Source organism: Gopherus evgoodei, chromosome 3 (assembly GCF_007399415.2).
Source record: "Gopherus evgoodei ecotype Sinaloan lineage chromosome 3, rGopEvg1_v1.p, whole genome shotgun sequence".
NCBI lineage: Eukaryota > Metazoa > Chordata > Testudines > Testudinidae > Gopherus > Gopherus evgoodei.
Window position 1 is genome coordinate 120,431,104 of NC_044324.1, and position 18,774 is coordinate 120,449,877.

The 18,774-nt window shown below is 42.5% G+C and overlaps 1 protein-coding gene across 11 annotated transcripts in view; it reads left to right on the top strand.

Moving 5' to 3' along the window:
- Nucleotides 1-18,774, top strand: part of UTRN (utrophin) — a 638,628-nt gene that overhangs the window by 578,693 nt on the left and 41,161 nt on the right. For 10 of the 11 annotated variants that reach the window (XM_030556487.1, XM_030556489.1, XM_030556490.1 and 7 more), the window contains 3 exons: nt 13,155-13,291; nt 15,500-15,538; nt 15,772-15,837. In XM_030556487.1, the coding sequence (XP_030412347.1) occupies nt 13,155-13,291; nt 15,500-15,538; nt 15,772-15,837 (242 nt within the window). The remainder of the gene's footprint in view (nt 1-13,154; nt 13,292-15,499; nt 15,539-15,771; nt 15,838-18,774) is intronic. The other variant, XM_030556491.1, reaches the window with a different exon arrangement.

The window sequence follows — 18,774 nt, forward strand, 5'->3', positions numbered from 1 at the left end:
CTATCTCGTCCGAAGGTCCTGCCCCATGGTGCATAAACCCCTGGATGGCACCCATGCTCTTCCCGCCACAGTGGCAATATTAGGCTCCTTATACTCAGGACCACCACATTATACCACTGCAGCCAGGTGTGAGACCTGCTTGATACCACCAGCTGACGACCCTGCTACTGGCTCCAAACGCCAGGCAGCCCTGTCACAACCGCAAGAGTAATCATGGCCTGCCTCTAACCCGGTACAACCAGTTGTTCTGCCTGATGAAGCAGTGCTTCCTCCTACCCTGATGTTTTCAAACAACTTCTCAAAATTTCAGACCTCTTTAAAAGAGTTGCCAGTGAGCTACGAATTAACTTCAAGGGAGTCCCTGAACAGCAGCATGAGCTAACTGACATCCTGCAATCCTCCTCTTCTTCTAGAATTGCATTACCTAGCAACACAGCCCTTCTAGAACCTGCAAAGGCCATCTGTCAAACTCCGGCTACAAGCCTGCCTACCTGTAAATGAGTGGACCAGAAGTACTTTATTCCTTCCAAGGGGTCAGAATTGCTTTTCACTCACATAGCGCCAAACTCACTGGTAGTAGACGCAGTCAACCAAAAGAACAAACACCAGTTTCCCCACTCCATTCCTTCCAACAAGGACAGTAAGCGATTAGATCTGCTCAGATGTAAGGTATATGCTTCTTACACATTGCAATTTTGCATTGCTAATTATACAGCTGTTCTAGCAAAATATGACCTCAAAAATTACAGTAAATTCATGGACTTTATTGATCACATTCCAGAAAAATAGGAACAACAATTTACAGCCATAGTTTCCGAGGGACAAATCATCTCCCACAATGCTTTTCAAGCCGCCCTTGATGCAGGCAATACTATGACACAGTCCACTGCCACAGCAGTTGTGATGCACCAAGGTTCATGGCTCTCATCCTCTTCCTTTCCCCAGGAGGTCCAGAGTGCCATTGAGGATCTCCCCTTTGACGGTGAGAAACTATTCACCTCCACTACGAATGATGTACTCTACTCCATGAAAGACTCCAGGGCAACTCTCTGGTCTCTGGGAATTCAAACCCCTATGACCAGAAGGCGACAATTTAGATACCAGCCTTACCAGCGACCACACTACCCCACATACACCCTGCAATTCCATAAATCTCACAAGAAACAGCAACAGCAATGCTAGAGACCCAGATACCAATGCTGCCATTCCAACTCCTTGGCAGTGTCTCAACCTCCTCCAACCAATAAACAAATTTGAAGCCTTGGTTGAGGGTACAGAAAACAATATTCCAGGGTAGGCAACCTATGGCACGTGTGCCGAAGGCGGCACTCGAGCTGATTTTCAGTGGCACTCACAGTGCCCGGGTCCTGGCCACCGGTCTGGGGGACTCTGCGTTTTAATTTAATTTTAAATGAAGCTTCTAAAACGTTTTAAAAACCTTATTTATTTTACATACAACAATAGTTCAGTTATATATTATAGACTTATAGAAAGAGACCTTCTAAAAATGTTAAAATATATTACTGGCACATGAAACCTTAAATTAGAGTTAATAAACGAAGACTCGGCACACCACTTCTGAAAGGTTGCCGACCCCTGCAATATTCCCACTTCAGCCCTTACACTGCTTCCGCCTATGCACATTTTCCCATCAATGGTGAAATATTACCACCACCAAGAGGGCTTTAGAGGTTGTCACAGTTGGCTATTCTTCTATCCTTTTCCTCTCCCTGCCTCCCTCCCACCCGCCCGCCACGTCCCTCGTCAGGGACCCCTCTCATGAGCAACCACTCCTCCAAGAAGTACATCGTCTCCTTCAATTGGGAGCAGTGGAAGTCATGCCCGAACAACACAGAGTGAAAGGTTTCTATTCCCATTACTTCTTAACAGAAAAGAAAACCAAGGGATGGTGACTGATCGTCAACTTCAGGTGGCTAAACAAATTTATCAAAAAGCAAAAGTTCAGAATGGTTACCCTCACCACCATAATCCCAGCGCTGGAGCAGGGCAATTGGTTTTCAGCCCTCGACCTACAGGGTTCCTATTTTCATGTGACTATTTACCCAGCACAGAGAAGTTTTCTTCGTTTTACCCTTGGTTTGACACTTTTTTCAAAAGAAAGTGTTGCCCTTCAGTGTATCTACCATCCCCTGAGTTTTCTCCAAACTCCTAGCGGTGGTCACTGCCCACCTCAGGAAACGGGGGGTTATAATGTTTCCTTTCCTTGATCGTTGTCTCCTCAAAGCCTCAATGCTTGATGAAGCTCTTCAATCCACGCAGCTTACCGTCGCTTGCTTCCTTTCTGTTGGCCTACAAATAAACAAAACCAGATCCACCTGGTCTCCTAACCAATTACTGGAGTTCATAGGAGCACACCTCAATTCTCAAACAGGAATCGCATCTCTCTCGCTTGATCATTTCAACAACATAAAACTTCTGGCTACAAAACTTTGCAACAGTCCCCAGGCCACTGCATGAGACTGCCTGCAACTGTTAGGCCACATGGCCTTGTGTACTTTCGTGGTCAAAAATGTAGGCCTATACATGAGGTGCTTCCAAACTTGGTTGGCCACGGTTTACAGACAGAACATATATGCTCTAAACAAGCCTCTATCCATACCCTTCAGAGTCAGACTCCCTCTGATGGTGAAGAGTTCCCTCCAATCTCTGCTCAGGAGTCCCTTTTCTCCAGGATGCTCCATCAGTCATAATGACTTCCGATGCATCCCTCACGGGATGGGGAGCACACATGTCTGACTACAAAGCCCAGGGGCTATGGTCTGCCACCGAAGCCTCTCTACACATAAACATCCTACAACTGTGAGCCATACACAACACCTGCCGTACTTCCTCCCATTCATTCTGAACTAACATGTTCGGATAATGACAGACAACATTGCATGCATGTTCTATAGCAACAGGCAGGGAGGGGCTCAATCTCACTCGCTTTGCGCAGAAGCCATGAAGCTCTGGAATTGGTGCCTTGTGAACAACATCCGGATATCAGCCGCCTATCTTCCCGGGGCCCTGAATCCCACCTCGGATGAACTAAGCAGACATTTTCCCTGAGATCACGAATGGGAGATAAACGACATGATCATACACAACATATTCCACATTTTATCATAGAATTGTAGGGTTGGAAGGGACCTCAGGAGGTTGTCTTGTCAACCCCCTGCTCAAAGCAGGACCAGACAGACTTTTACCCCAGTTCCCTAAACGGCCACCTTCAAGGATTGAACTCTCAACCTTAGGTTTAGTGGTCCAATGCTCAAACCACTGAGCTATTCCTCCCCCCACCCTGGACCTCTTCACAATTACGAAGAACAAGAAATGTCCTGAATTTTGCTACAGAGTGGGGTTGGGCAAACATTCCCTAGGAGATGCTTTCCTAATCTAATGGGCTCAACACTTAATGTATGCTTTCCCCCCGATACCAGTTTTCCACAGAATTCTGACGAAGATACGAACAGATTGTGCCATAGTAATTTTGATTGTCCCATCGTGGCCCAGACACCCATGGTATCCATTCCTCACCAGAATATCAATTCATCCACCGATTTTGTTGCTTCTCACGCCGAATCTCCTATCGCAGCAACACGACTGATTTCTTCACCCCAATCTATCCATGCTTCACCTCAAAGTTTGGTTCCTCCATGTTTCTCACAAAGAGAACTAGCATGCTCTAAACATGTTCAAAGAATACTCTTACATAGCAGAACACAATCTACTTGCGCCACATATCTCCAAAAGTGGAAACGATTCACACGTTGGTGCTCAAACAACCAAATTCTTCCCATTTTCACACCTTTTCTGGCCATATTTGATTACCTAGTAGACCTTAAGCAATCCAGCCTTTCTTTCATTTCCGTCAAAGTCCACTTAGCTGCTATTACAACTTTTCACATCCTCGACAGTGCTTCTGTTTTTGCTCATCCAATCACCAAGCACTTTCTTAAAGGGCTCCAATCCTTATACCCGGACATTAAAACTCCTACTCCTCCATGAAACCTTCACTTAGTATTAGCCTATTTAACATAATGACCTTTTGAGCCCCTAGCCACTTGCTCCCTCTTACACCTCTCTATGAAAACAGCATTCTTAGTGGCAATCATCTCTGCCAGACATGCAGGAGAAATAGCGGCTCTCATGGCGGACCCACCCTACACAATATTTTTTAAGGACAAGTTTACTCTTCAACTACATCCCAAATTTCTTCCAAAGGTACATTCGTCATCTATGAACCAGCTGTATTATCTACCACATTCCTACCAGATCCAAAGTCCCTGTACACCTACCAACCTTCTTTCCTAAAGCACGTGCAAACTCCTTTGAATCCACAATGCATACATTGGCTGTATGCAGGGCTTTGTCCTTTTATTTGGATAGAACCAGACCCTTTAGAACCTCTTCCAGACTCTGTCTTATTGCAGAACGATTCAAGGAGACGCCTGTTTCCACCCAGAGACTTTCCAACTGAATCTCTGCTTGTATCCGTCTATGCTATCAATTAAAGCAGTCAATTCCTCTAGCCTGCATCAGGACTCACTCCACTAGATCTGTAGCTACCTCTGTGGCTTTTCTATGCCAAGTTCCCCTGGCCGACATCTGTAAAGCGGCCACTTGGACCTCCGAACACACATTTGTTAAGCCTTATGCTCTTACTTAAGGCTCTCTCACTGATACAGGATTGGGCAGAGCTGTATTATCTACCACATTGCTACCAGCTCCAAAGTCCCTAGCTCCTTGAGATACACTGCTTTTAAGTCTCCTGGAGTGGATCACCCACAGGGACATGTCTCTCTCGAAGAGGTGGTTACTCACCTGTGAAGTAACTGATGTTCTTCGAGATGAGTGTCCCTGTGGGTGTTCCACTACCCATTCTCCTCCCCTCTTCTTCAAAGTTGGGGTAGCCTCTGTTGTAGAGAAATAATGAGGAGACCAGTCATGCACGCTTACTATTAAAGCCCACTCAGGACATGGGGCAGGCTCTGCACGTGCACGACTGCTACTAGTACTGTTGTCAAAATCTCCGAGCGAAGGTGCAGGGACACACCAACACCTGGAGTGGGGAGGTTCTCCAGTTCCTCCTCTTCAGCTTCTAACATGGTAACCTTTGTATTTGTTAATATTTGAAATATGTGGAAAATTCAAACGTAAGAACAAAACACATTGTTTGCCATACCAGATGGGACCACTGATCCATGTAATAAGATATCCTTTCCTGCTGTGCTAGTCAAATATATATTGGGGAGCAAGGGAAAAAACATAGTGCACTTAGCTATGTATACGCAGTTCTCTAAATACAGGCTGTGAAAAATTCCTGCCTGACATCTTAAAGTTTTAGTGTGAAACAAGGAATTTGATATGTGACAGAAACAAATATTTGTGGTATTCACATTAGAAGTAATTATCACAGTGTTTACACTGATGCCGCATGGTACCAGTTGGGATCAGGATCATGTTGTGCTACATGCTATGCAAACATGTAGAAAGACAGTTTCCACTCCCACCCCAAAGAGCTTACTGTCTAAAAAGCCCAAACATTTTAAAAAAATAGGGAAAAGAGGTACAACATATAAATGAGGCCAGGTGAAAGTTTGTATGCAAATTCACCCTGTGTAATTTTGGTGGGGATGGTGGCATCGAGGTTTGTTGCATGGATTGGTTCCTGAGCTAGAGTTATTATGGTGCGGTGTGCAGTTACTGGTGAGAATATGTTTCAGATTGGCAGGTTGTCTGTGGGCGAGGACTGGCCTGTCACCGACCTGGAACAACGCTTCCTCAGCTCTCGTCCACTCACTCCCCTTCTCTACGTACACTACATTGATGACATCTTCATCATCTGGACCCATGGGAAGGAGACCCTGGAAAAATTCGACCACGATTTCAACAGCTTCCACCCCACCATCAACCTCAGCCTGGACCAATCTACACGGGAGGTCCACTTTCTAGACACCACGGGGCAAATAAGTGATGGTCACATTAACACCACCCTATATCGAAAACCTTCAGACCGCTATGCCTACCTTCATGCCTCCAGCTTCCATCCCGGACACATCACACGATCCATTGTTGACAGCCAAGCACTGAGGTACAACTGCATCTGCTCTAACCCCTCAGACAGAGACCAACACCTACAAAATCTCCACCAAGCATTCTCGAAACTACAATACCCGCATGAGGAAATAAGGAAATAGATAAACAGGGCCAGACGTGTAACCAGAAGCCTCCTACTGCAAGACAAACCCAAGAAAGAAACCAACAGGACTCCACTGGCCATCACATACAGCCCCCAGCTAAAACCCCTCCAACGCATCATCAAGGATCTACAACCCATCCTGGACAATGATCCCACACTTTCACAGGCCTTGGGTGGCAGGCCAGTCCTCGCCCGCAGACAACCAGCCAACCTGAAGCATATTCTCACCAGTAACTGCACACCGCACCATAATAACTCTAGCTCAGGAACCAATCCATGCAACAAACCTCGATGCCAACTCTGCCCACATATCTACACCAGCGACACCATCACAGGACCTAACCAGATCAGCCACACCATCACCCGTTCATTCACCTGCACATCCACCAATGTAATATATGCCAGCAATGCCCCTCTGCTATGTACATCGGCCAAACTGGACAGTCTCTACGGAAAAGGATAAATGGACACAAATCAGACATTAGGAATGGCAATATACAAAAACCTGTAGGAGAGCACTTCAACCTCCCTGGCCACACTATAGCAGACCTTAAGGTGGCCATCCTGCAGCAAAAAAACTTCAGGACCAGACTTCAAAGAGAAACTGCTGAGCTTCAGTTCATCTGCAAATTTGACACCATCAGCTCAGGATTGAACAAAGACTGTGAATGGCTTGCCAACTATAGAACCAATTTCTCCTCTCTTGGTTTTCACACCTCAACTGCTAGAACAGGGCCTCATCCTCCCTGATTGAACTGACCTCGTTATCTCTAGCTTGCTTGCTAGCATATATATACCTGCCTCTGGAAATTTCCACTACATGCATCTGAGGAAGTGGGTATTCACCCACGAAAGCTCATGCTCCAAAACGTCTGTTAGTCTGTAAGGTGCCAAAGGATTCTTTGCTGCAATAAAAGATATTACCTCACCCACCGTGTCTCTCTAAAGCAAGATGGACATTATTGTTGAGGCTGATTAATGGATAATGCTTGGGGTCTCTTGTTATTATTGAGATCCTTTTGTCCTTTCCTTCAGCTCATGGTACCTCCTGCCATCCTGCTCCTGTTAGGACACAACTAATTTCTTTACTCTTTCATTACTCTCTCTACAATATATGATTTACAGTTTCTGTCGCTGGTTAGCTTCTTCATGGTAAGCTGAGCTGTCAGAAGTGATGCAAGAAATATGAAGGGTTGTCTCCTTTCTACAATTTCTTGTGGTAATGTTTCAAATCTGAAAAGCAAATTTCCCTGAGGATTGCTCCTTTGTTATAATTATTCTTGACACCTTACCTTGGAAGGAAGCTGACCAATATTGTATTTCCCTGAAGAAACTCATAACATGATTGGCAAGATGTCAGAAATTATTAGGCCGACCGATAGTTTGACCTCAGGGAAAAATATGCTTCAGACACAATAAAGCTTACTTGCAACTATGCCTCTTAAGAACCCTGCTATAGGGCAACACCCCAAAAACATAATTATTGCTGACACTTTGAGAAGGCAGTTGCTTTCTTGATCGTTTAAGCAGCGTGTTTGAGTATTTTGTAAGCAACAAATTGGCACAGGGAACTGCCACTTTACGATGCCTTCACCCCCTTCAAGTTTATCACTTATCGTGTTCCATTCTATGCATCTGAAGAAGTGGGCTGCAGCCCACTTAAGCTCATGCTGAAATAAATTTGTTAGCCTCTAAGGCCATGGCTACACTGGCGCTTTACAGCACTGCAACTTTCACACTCGGGTGTGAAAAAACACCCCCCTGAGCGCTGCAAGATACAGCACTGTAAAGCCTCAGTGTAATCAGTGCCGCAGCACTGGGAGCGCAGCTCCCAGCGCTGCAAGCTACACCCATGGAGGATGTGGTTTACGTGCAGCGCTGGGAGAGCTCTCTCCCAGCGCTGGCACTACGACCACACACACTTCAAAACGCTGCCGTGCTGCGGCAGGGCTTTGAAGTTTCAAGTGTAGCCATATCCTCAGGTGCCATAAATACTCTTGTTCTTTTTGCGGATACAGACCAACACGGCTGCTACTCTGAAACTTATCACTTTGTTTTTATCTGAATTACCTGTTCTATGAAGAAGAAGGAAAATAACAAGTGTGCTGAAAGAAGATGAATCTAGCTATTTCAAATGCAGAAGGTTATTTTCTGCTGCAGAGTTCAGAGATTAATCCATGCCCTTAGAAGATTGGACAGCTGATCAGAATAGTCTGAATCCAAACAGTTGTATCAAAATGAATATTGCTTCCTGTCTCTAGCACTGCTTGTATAATTGTTGTTCTGACATTTGGCAGCCTAGTACCTATTTTCCCTCCAGTTTGCTAAATTCTAAAATCAGATGATTACTCTTGAAATCGCAGAAAGATCAATTTTTGTGTGACCTGTTTTTTTAAATACTATTTTTCCAAAGGTACAAGATGTAATGAACTCTTGGGTTTGTACTCTTACTGTGGGACAGGCGAAGAATTCCTGTAGCTTAGAATTCCAAAACCATCATCTCCCGGAGAAGAATCTCCACAGTGCTTCTGCAGTGGCAGGCAAATTCCACTTACTTTTTAGTGATAGCCATACAATAAGTTCATTTGTGATGCACCTTTGGAAGCATCATTTATACTCTACCTACTAATCCATCTTACTACTCACTAACAGAAAAAAATTACTTAATTTAAACATGTGCCTAAGTGTTTTGCTGGATAAGGATGGATTTAAACAGATCCTTAAAGTTAAGCACATACTTAAGTGCTTTGCTAAATCAGGGTCTTAATCTCCAAGGTATTATGAATTTTCAGGGCAAGGAGCTGACACATTTTGTATCATTGGATTGGAGAGCTTCCCAGGTTTCTGAAAGGTAGCTTACAGCCATTTAAGATCCAGAGTTGTCTCACCTTAAAACTACAACACCCATGTATATGTAAAATCTATTTTAGATAACTTTTCTAGTACTTATGAATTTTCTTTTATACAGTACAATTGGACTCATCATACAGAGTCATCCTGACTTTACAGGCAGAGTGATTTAAAACTCACTAAAACATTTCTAAAACATTTTCTGTAGAATGTCTGAATTGTTGGAAAATAATTGATGGTGTGGTGTGTTGCAAAAGCTTTCCTAGCACTTGTTTAGGGTTACCGGCGTAATTCAATAATAGCTTCACCATTTGTGAGTAATAATAAGGCCATCCTAACTAATATAAAACTTTGTTTTATGTGCACATGCATTACAATACAGTCTCTGATTACAATCTTTTACTCTGTACGACGCTTAGCACAGTCAGGTGTTTGGAGTCTTGGGTACTACTTTAATGTAAATAACTTGTAGCTGTCACCTGAGTATACTTCATAAAGTTGTGCCTTTAAAAAAAAAGGGGGGAGGGGGGGGTTGAAAATGGCTTCAGAATTGGATGGTAACAGACCACAAATGCCAGTGATGATTGAACTTGGTGATAGTGTAAACAGAAAGAGCTCTCAGCCATCTTGTAGCTGTTTCCATCGCTTCAATGTTATAGTCTTCAGAGTGATGTCTAGGGTTATTTTGTGTGATGATTGTATGATTATTTCAGAACATGAGTTAAATCTAATAAAATGGTCATGAAACAGTTTTCAGTTTTTACTATGGTGCCATTCAGCCCATCTTCACCCTCATGGTCTCACCCATCATGGGCCCTGATTTCCCCCCACCCCTCATCTCAATGCCTGGGGAAAACACTGGGCAGGGCAAGAGTGTTCGGTTTTCTGCGAATGGAAAGCTGACAACCCTAGAATACCTTGCAACACCAGCTACGTGCTATGCACCCATGACTAGCACTTGACTTGTAATTACATGATGATTTGTTGGAGTGCACTCCTTTCTCCTTTCATTCTTGTAAGCTCTGACTTATACATATTTAAGATAGATAAAATATTCCCTCAATATTAATATATCAGCACTTAGTGTGTTCTGTTTTTCCTTTCTTAATCAAATTGGTCCTTTTAAGCAGTTAGGTCAGGCTGTCATAACACGTAAACTGTAACCCAGAGAAACATTTTGGCAAATTAAAAGGCATTTGTTTTTATAGTTTGCAAGAGTTAGAAGTTTAGTTTATTGGCCTTATGTCAGAGTTCCATCTGTTCAGGTTATTTTGCATGAAAGTAGGCAAACCCATTGGGCTGCATGTTCATTTTTTTGATCATCTGAGAGTCTAATAGATGTTTTCTGGGACTGATCTTGTGAGGCTGTCCCCTGAGAGCCCACCTGGTTATATCTTCTGGAGCTTAAAGGACCTGTGAATTCCATTCTAGCTTTTTTACCTTCTTGCTCATTGTATTCTACACTGCTCTTCAAACGCTTCTCAACCAGATTTAAGAAACTGTTTCCAACAGACAGTAATTACATACATTTAATCATTTACAGTTAGTGACGGCAGTTTCGTTTGCATAAAAAGATATAATGAAATACTCAGGTGTATTTACATTAAATACTTAAACCTGTGAGATGAGAGAGATCTATTTTCACAATAGGAAATAAAAGGCAGGAAAGGCTTGGCTTATTAAATCTGAGGTTGTTATAGTAGTTAATGAGGAAAAAAAATACACCTCTGAAAAATGTTAATAGCTCTGCTTTCACTGTGGATTTCCACCTAGCTTTAACAACACTTTATGTAGCTGAGCTGCTCCCAAAATAGAATTTTCTGTAGTTCAGCCGCACCATATCATATGAAACAGGAGTACTTGTGGGACCTTGGAGACTAACAAATTTATTTGAGCACAAGCTTTCGTGGGCTACAGCCCACTTCTTCCGATGCATAGAATGAAACATATAGTAAGGAGATATAGATAGATAGACACACACACACACACACACACACACACACACACACACACACAAAAAACATGAAAAGGTGGAAGTAGCCATCAATTCTAAGACACTAATTAATTAAGATGAGCAATTATCAGCAGGAGGAAAAAAATTTTTGTAGTGATAATCAAGATGGCCCATTTTAAACAGTTGACAAGAGGTGTGACGATACTTAACATGGGGAAGTAGATTCAATCTGTGTAATGACTCAGCCATTCCCAGTCTCTATTCAAGCCGAAGTTAATGGTATCTAGTTTGCATATTAATTCAAGTTCAGCACAGCTGATACTCTGAAACATATCATATGGTGTTTCATGTAATTTTACAAGTTGTAGTGAGGAGAAAACACCTAAAACCATTTGGAAAGAGTACTTTTGTATATAAACCAATGGATTCCATTGTGATCTTCAATGAACACCTGCTTTTGAAAGGAAATAGTCTTTTTTTGTTAGGTTGGTGTTGGGTTTTGGTACTGCAATTAGAAGCATGCTGAAGATGTTATAGCTAGAATAGATGGGAACAGTTCTATTCATTTTAAGTGTTGGTTTAAAAAAAAAATACAACTCCCTTCCTGAGGTTATTTTAATAGTCACTTCGTATAGACCCGTCAACATGTTTTGTACTCTTTCTGCTGTTTCTTTAGCAGAAGTTACTGAACTCTGTGATGAAAGAGGTGTTGCCGTCATCATTCAAATTAAAATCGATATAGATAATGTTGTTAAAAGCAGTCATTCCAAACACAGATGCAAAATGAATGTGTGCCAGTTTGAAAAGAACAGCATAAACAGGGAAAAATAAAAAGCTTCTGAGAGTATTGATGGCTGTAATCTTGTATGTTTAGGCTCTTGGGGTCTGGTGAATAGGGTGCTAGACTGGAAGTCATAAGACACCAGGGTTACATTCCTGGTTCAGACCTATCGTGTGACCTTGGGGAAATCACTTCACTGTTCTGTCTTTTTTCCTGTCCACCCTTTGCCTGTCTTTGGGTATGTCTACACTGCAATAACACAGCTGTGGCTGGCCAATGTCAACTGACTTGGGCTTGTGGAGCTTCTGTAAATTGCATAAAGTTGCAATATAGACTTCTGGTCTCCGGCTGGAGCCTGAGACCCTCCCACCTCATGAGGTCTCAGAGTCCGGGCTCTATCCAGCCTGAGCTTCAGCATCTACACTGCAGGTTGATAGCCCTTCAGCCCAAGCTCTGCTAGCCCGAGTCAGCTGATGTGGGCCAGTCACGGCTGTTATACTGCACTTGGACATAGGTTTAGAATTAAGCTCTTCAGGTCAGGGACTGTCTCTTACTAGGTCTTTATACAGCCTCATGTAATGGAGCCTTAGTTTTAGTCTCAGCCTCTAGGAGCTACTGTTATAGAAATAAGGAGAAGTAGGATTAGTTCTAGTAACTTAACTAGGAAGCATCCAAGGAAAACTCAGGTGTTGCAGGCAGGGGAGTTCTTATGATTTAGCAGATAGTACCTATTTTTTTTAAAGGCAGTATTAAATCAGTGACCCAGCATGGAATCTGAGCAGGCAATCTACTGCTTGTGTTGCTCTCTTCAGTTCAATCATACAATGGAGAGGTCATTCAATACTCTATGGCACTTTTGCATATACTTTATGAACAGGGTCACATAAGAGACTTTCCTACCCTACCAGCATTCAGACATGTAAATGGGGAGAAGGGTTAGAGAAGCAAGTGCTATAGAACACATCATCATAACTGCTTTATATAGTTAAAAGAATACAATACTTTTTTGTGAGTAGAATTGACTTCAATTGTTTCTAAACAAAATAGCTTGTTACTTTCTATAGTTTTGATTATAATATGATGCCTTTTTAGGCTTGTAACTATTCTAGTTTTTATTATCTGTCATTTCATAAAATATAAAGAAACCTTGTGTATTCATTGTTAACAAGTTTAAGCGCTGAGTTTTCAAGCCAGCTTAAATCTTGGAGATGCAATCTTCGCTGTTGCTAACGTACATTTCAGGCCGTTCATAGAGTATAAAATCACCAGCTTTTAGAAGTTTCCCCCATATGTCCCCTTCCAGCGTTCTTAAAGATATAAACCAGTGCCAATTAGAAATGTTTAATTTTATTTCTCTACTGTTCTAGACAACATCTGGAGAAGATGTACGTGACTTCACTAAGGTGCTGAAGAACAAGTTCCGGTCAAAGAAGTATTTTGCTAAGCACCCACGACTTGGCTACCTTCCTGTGCAAACAGTTCTTGAAGGCGATAACTTGGAGGCGTAAGTTTGAATGAAACATGATCTCTGCCATGTGGTTCACAAACCTCTTCCACCCTTAAAAAAACATCAAAAACAAAATTAATGTGAAGCAACAGTAGCAGAACCTCAGTGAGGGAATATTTTCTGTGAACCCTGTTTTGTTTTATTTTAATTTCCTTGCTTGTTTTCTAGAAATAATTTTATACTTTGGTTGTATAAATATGTTGCCATAATGTCATGGAATTCAGCAAATAGTGAAGTTGGAATTCTTTTCTTCTTTCTTTTCCCATGGAGAACAGTTTTTTTGTTTGTTTGTTTTTAACTCCTTGTCAGAGAGGCCCCTCTTAGTAGAACAAAATTAAGATGCCTTAGAGACACAATGAGAGTAGTTCCATTAATTGACTTTACTTTATTTCCTGGAATTTCAAGTGCTATAAACATAATACTTGTCTTAAAGTGAATGAAATCATTCTGTATAGCAAAACATATATGCATGGTTTTCCTGAATATGGTGGCTGTAGCCGTTATTGATCATTCACTTTCATAACAGGGACAGTACTCTGTATTTTTAACACACAATAATAAATAAAAGACTGAGCATAAGAGGTTAAGAAACAAGATCAAATGGCCAGATTTCAGGGTTGCTGAGGACCAGAAATATACATCAGGGTTTAATCTGATCCCTGGTTTCAGATGTGAATACACCTCTACCTTGATATAACCAGGGCCGGCTCTAACATTTTTGGCTCCCCAAGCGAAAAGAAAGAGCGCCACCCTGCCCCTCGAGCGTTGCGTCGCCCAAGGCCCCGCCCCCCGGGCGTCGTGGCCCCCCAGGCCCCCGAGCGTCGTGTCACTGAAGCCTGCCCCCGCTGAGCTTCGCGCAGCCCAAGTTCCCACCCAAGTCCCCGCCCATCCAGCACTGCGCCATGCCTCCCAAGCCACGCCTCCCCCTAGGGCTGCCCGGCCAAACCAAAAAAAACAAAAACAAACCCCGAGTGCTGCCCTGTCCCAACGTGCTGCCCCAAGCACGTGCTTGGTAAGCTGGTGTCTGGAACCGGCCCTGGATATGACGCTGTCCTCAGGAGCCAAAAAATTTTACCGTGTTATAGGTGAAACCGCGTAATATCGAACTTGATTTGATCCACCAGAGCACGCAGCCCCTCCTCTGCCCCCAGGAGCACTGCTTTACCACCAGAGCCGGCACTTCCAGGATTTGGGGGGGCAGCAATTCGGCGGCAGGGGGTCCTTCCGCGCTCCGGGTCTTCGGTGGCAATTCTGCCACCGGTCCTTCACTCGCCCTGGGACCTGCCACCGAAGTGCCCCGAAGACCGGGAGCCTGGAAGGACCCTCCTGCTGCAGAATTACCGCCAACAACCGGGAGCTCGGAAAGACCCCCGCCTAGGGCGCCAAAACCCTGGCACCGCTCCTGTTTACCACTTTATATCCAAATTCGTGTTATATTGGGTGGTGTTATATATATCAGGGTAGAGGTATATATTGCCTGTTTAAAATAGTCTCTCAGTAGTCCATATTTTAAACACAAAACCAAGGAACAATGTGGCATATCATCTGGCACGATTGGTAGTCCATGGTCAGGAGTGGCCAAGTATTAAAATAGCAGGGATATTTCATCAGGTCAGGATAAAGGTGTATTGTCAAGCTATGAGGGAAGCATCATATAGTCTCTCTGTAAAGGGTGATTGTAGCCCATGTTATCAGTGCTTCCCTTCCATAAGCAATAGAACAGCCGTAAGTATTTTGTCTTTTAAAAAAAATCTTCTCCCTTATAGCATTTTTGTTTATTATTTGCTATGTAATAGAAAAATATTGTAGTAATGACCTTGATTTTAGCCTTTTAATTTTTCTACAAATAAGTTGTTATAAGTTCAGTTTCACAGGTGACTTTATAGAAAAGTTCCAGCAATTAAATGGAAGAAATTCCAAATTTAAACAAGCCAGACATGGTTTTAGATGATTAATTCAATGTGTGATGTGTTTGTGTATTTTTTAAAACTCTTTTTTTTTTAAAAAATGCTTCCGTTACTGTCCTGTCTTCCATATGGCACACTGCAGTCTCTGATGCTACTGCTTTTACAGTAGATGTTGCTAATGTAAATCATCTGGGCAGGCTGATGGGTAGATAGTTTGTGCTTTTACACCTTATTCTTGCTTAATTGCACTAAAGTTTTTGTTCTGTGGTTTCCTTCTCTTTTTTTTTCTTCTTTGCAGTCCTATCACACTCATCAGTATGTGGCCAGAGCAATATGAGTGAGTATGCACAACTCTTGTGTGTAGAAAGCTGAATATGCTGATTGTTTTCTTAATGTTGACTAGTTGCTTACCTATTTGTATGACCTGTTATATACACCTGCCCAAAAGCTCACGTAACAGCCTATTTTTTGACAATTTCATCACTTAACTTTTTAAAAAACTCTATCTTGTCTCTCTAATTAATTACATTAGATACTACTAACATTTTTGTGCTTATTTTCTTTTAATAGTCCCTCCCAGTCTCCACAGCTATTTCATGATGACACACACTCCAGGATAGAGCAGTATGCCACCAGGTAAGAAACACACAGATTTCTTATTTTAATTGTACCTCTTCGTTTTGGGATGGATTCCTGCGGTGTGAAATGTATGTTATATTGAATGGACAGTATTTATTAAAAAGGCATGACTAAGTCACATGACTTTTTAATAACCAGAGATAAGTTAAATTTTTCCACCCCAAGAGTTGGGGAGTTGTCCTAACTAAAATGTAATGATATTTAATGAAATGCATTGATCAGTATAGAATGGATAGTGTTGCAGAATTACTGTGGGATGTTTCTGCAAATGTTAGTTTCTTTCCCCTCTGCTGTCCACTTCTTACCTTCTAATATGTCTAGTCTTCATAAATTAAGACCCAGCATGGACAGAGAGAGAATTTCTCCTTCAGGTTTTTGAGATACTAGTATTACTCATTTTGTTGTCACTGCTAATTGCAAATAAGTAAGGAATAAACTGCCATTTAATTTGCTTCTGAAACAAACTGAGGAAGTGTTGCATTTACTTCCATCCACTTTTAAGGTATGATAGAATAGTATATTTGATTATAGAATAGTCTCCCAAGCAATATGGTGGAAGCTCTGTGATTTGAGTCATAACGCTAAAAAATACGTCTGTTAGTCTATAAGGTGCCACAGGACTCTTTGCTGCTTTAACAGTAAAAAAGTAGATGGGACAAAACTCTTGACAGTTCCTTAGAGAACAGTCTTATATCATCTGGGAAGGAGGACTAGGGACTGGTTAGGTCTTGTTCATCTCTGGTGTCTTGAGATTCTTAGAGATTTCTGCATTGTGCGCATTAACTTCTTTTTGGGAAAGAGTTGCTGACCTAACATAAAATTTTCTTGTTTAGTTACTATACAATATATTCTTTTCCCAAAGAAAGTTTTCATTGAATAAGTCATAATTCTTGGAGCATAAATGATTTTCTGCAAAGTAACCTCAGAGCCATTTTGTAAACTTCTCCTCCTTTCACTTGAGGCTACAGCTGTATTTGTAAATTTGTATTTGCAGCTCCAGTTGTAAATCGTGAATATTCATTCTACATCAGATGAACAAACTGTTAAAAATAGACTGTCAGGTGTATTGGGGCAACCTGAGCATGATTCTGGTTTACCTGAACAGAAAAGAAAACTCAGTTTAATAAACATAACAACATACATTCAGCAATTAAGGACCAACACAATATCCCAAGGATAAGGGCTAAGAATTTCTGGAGCAGAGAAGCATACAAATAAATAGCAAGCAAGAGAGCATAATTCTAGACCAGGAATCAGCAACCTGCGGCACGCGCGCCAAAGGCAGCACTCGAGCTGATTTTTAGTGGCACTCTGCTGACAGCCAGGGTCCCGGCTGCCAGCCCCGCTTAGCCCACTGCCGGCCCAGATGAATGGAATCCCAGGCAGGCAGTGGGCTGAGCGGGGCCGGCAGCCAGGACCTCGGCTGGCAGGAGCCGGTGGATGAAACCCCAGACCATCAGCCCGCTGCTGGTTTGGGGTTCCATCTGCTGGCCCCACTCAGCCTGCTGCAGGCCTGGGATACCAGCTGCTGGCCCCACTCACCTCACTGTTGGCCTGGGGTACCAGCAGCCAGCCCGGGGCTCTGCTCCTGGCCTTGGCCCAGCACTGTGCAGCCGCCCCCAGCTGTAGCCCACTGGCCCCAGCCTGGGGCAGTTAGAAGTGCAGACAGAGGCAAGAGGGTCCGCAGCTCAGCACCACCCACATTAAAAATAAGCTACTGGGATATTTTTAAGTCCTGGTTTGCTGCTTATATTGGACCACATCTGTGTTTGACCTTGTGCATGCCCTCTTTCACCATTTTCCTTCCCACTGACAGTTGAGGGGAACATTTGACAAAATGAGAGCTCCTTAGAAAACAAAGTTAGATGTCCGTTCATTTCAGCCTTCTTGGACAGACAGATTTGGATTTATTCAAAAGAAGGACAGTGCTGTTTGTGCTTTCTGTTGTGAAAGTGTTTTGTCACACGAAGTGTTCAACATTTTGAAACAAAGTATGAGAAAACCTTTCTTGACGAAGCAGATAAGACTGAATCAAAAAGGCAGTAGCAGGATATGAGAAGCAAAGCAGTGTTTTTAAAAGCTTAAGTGTAAGTAAAAATCAATCTAGAAAAGGAAGTTACAAGATTGCACAGTGCATTGCAAAAAACAGAAAGCTGTTTACAGATGGGATTTGCATGGTGTCATTTATCACGAAGTAGCCGTGTTAGTCTGTATCCACAAAAACAACAAGGAGTCCAGCGGCACCTTAAAGACTAAGATTTATTTGGGGATAAGCTTTCATGGGTAAAAAACCTCTCTTACCCATGAAAGCTTATGCCCAAATAATTCTGTTAGTCTGCCACCAGACTCCTTGTTGTTTTTATATAAAAGACGTTTTTCTCAGAAGTTCAGAGGTTTTGTTCAATGATTTGCCAAATGAAGATATGATAGGCAGTTCTTTTATTCTAGATACTATCTCTGCCAGAACAGTTGAGAGACGCATAAGCGAAATGGCAGAAAACATTAAGGAAAAGCAGACGACTGCATTAAAACACAGTAGTGTTTAGCATTGCAGTTGATGAGAGCATGAAATATATACGATGTTCCACGTTTGGCAGTTGTTGCAAGATATTGTGCTTCTGAGGAAATCCAAGAGGAATTTTCTTGCCTAAAACCCTTGCATGGCATAACAAAGGGGGAAGATATAGCTGAAAGTTTTGTAAACCATTTTGAAGAACGAGGACTTGACATCAGAAGAATATTTGGTGTGACAACAGACGATGCTTCTGCCATGGTTGGAAAACAGAAGGGTTTTGGTGCGCTTTGTAAACTGTTTTGATGCAATCAAGGCCTTTTTGGAAAAAGGACAAAACTACCCCGAACTGGATGATGACAAATGGCTGTGTAAGCTCATGTTTCTTACTGACATCGCCGCTCACCTAAACAAACTCAACC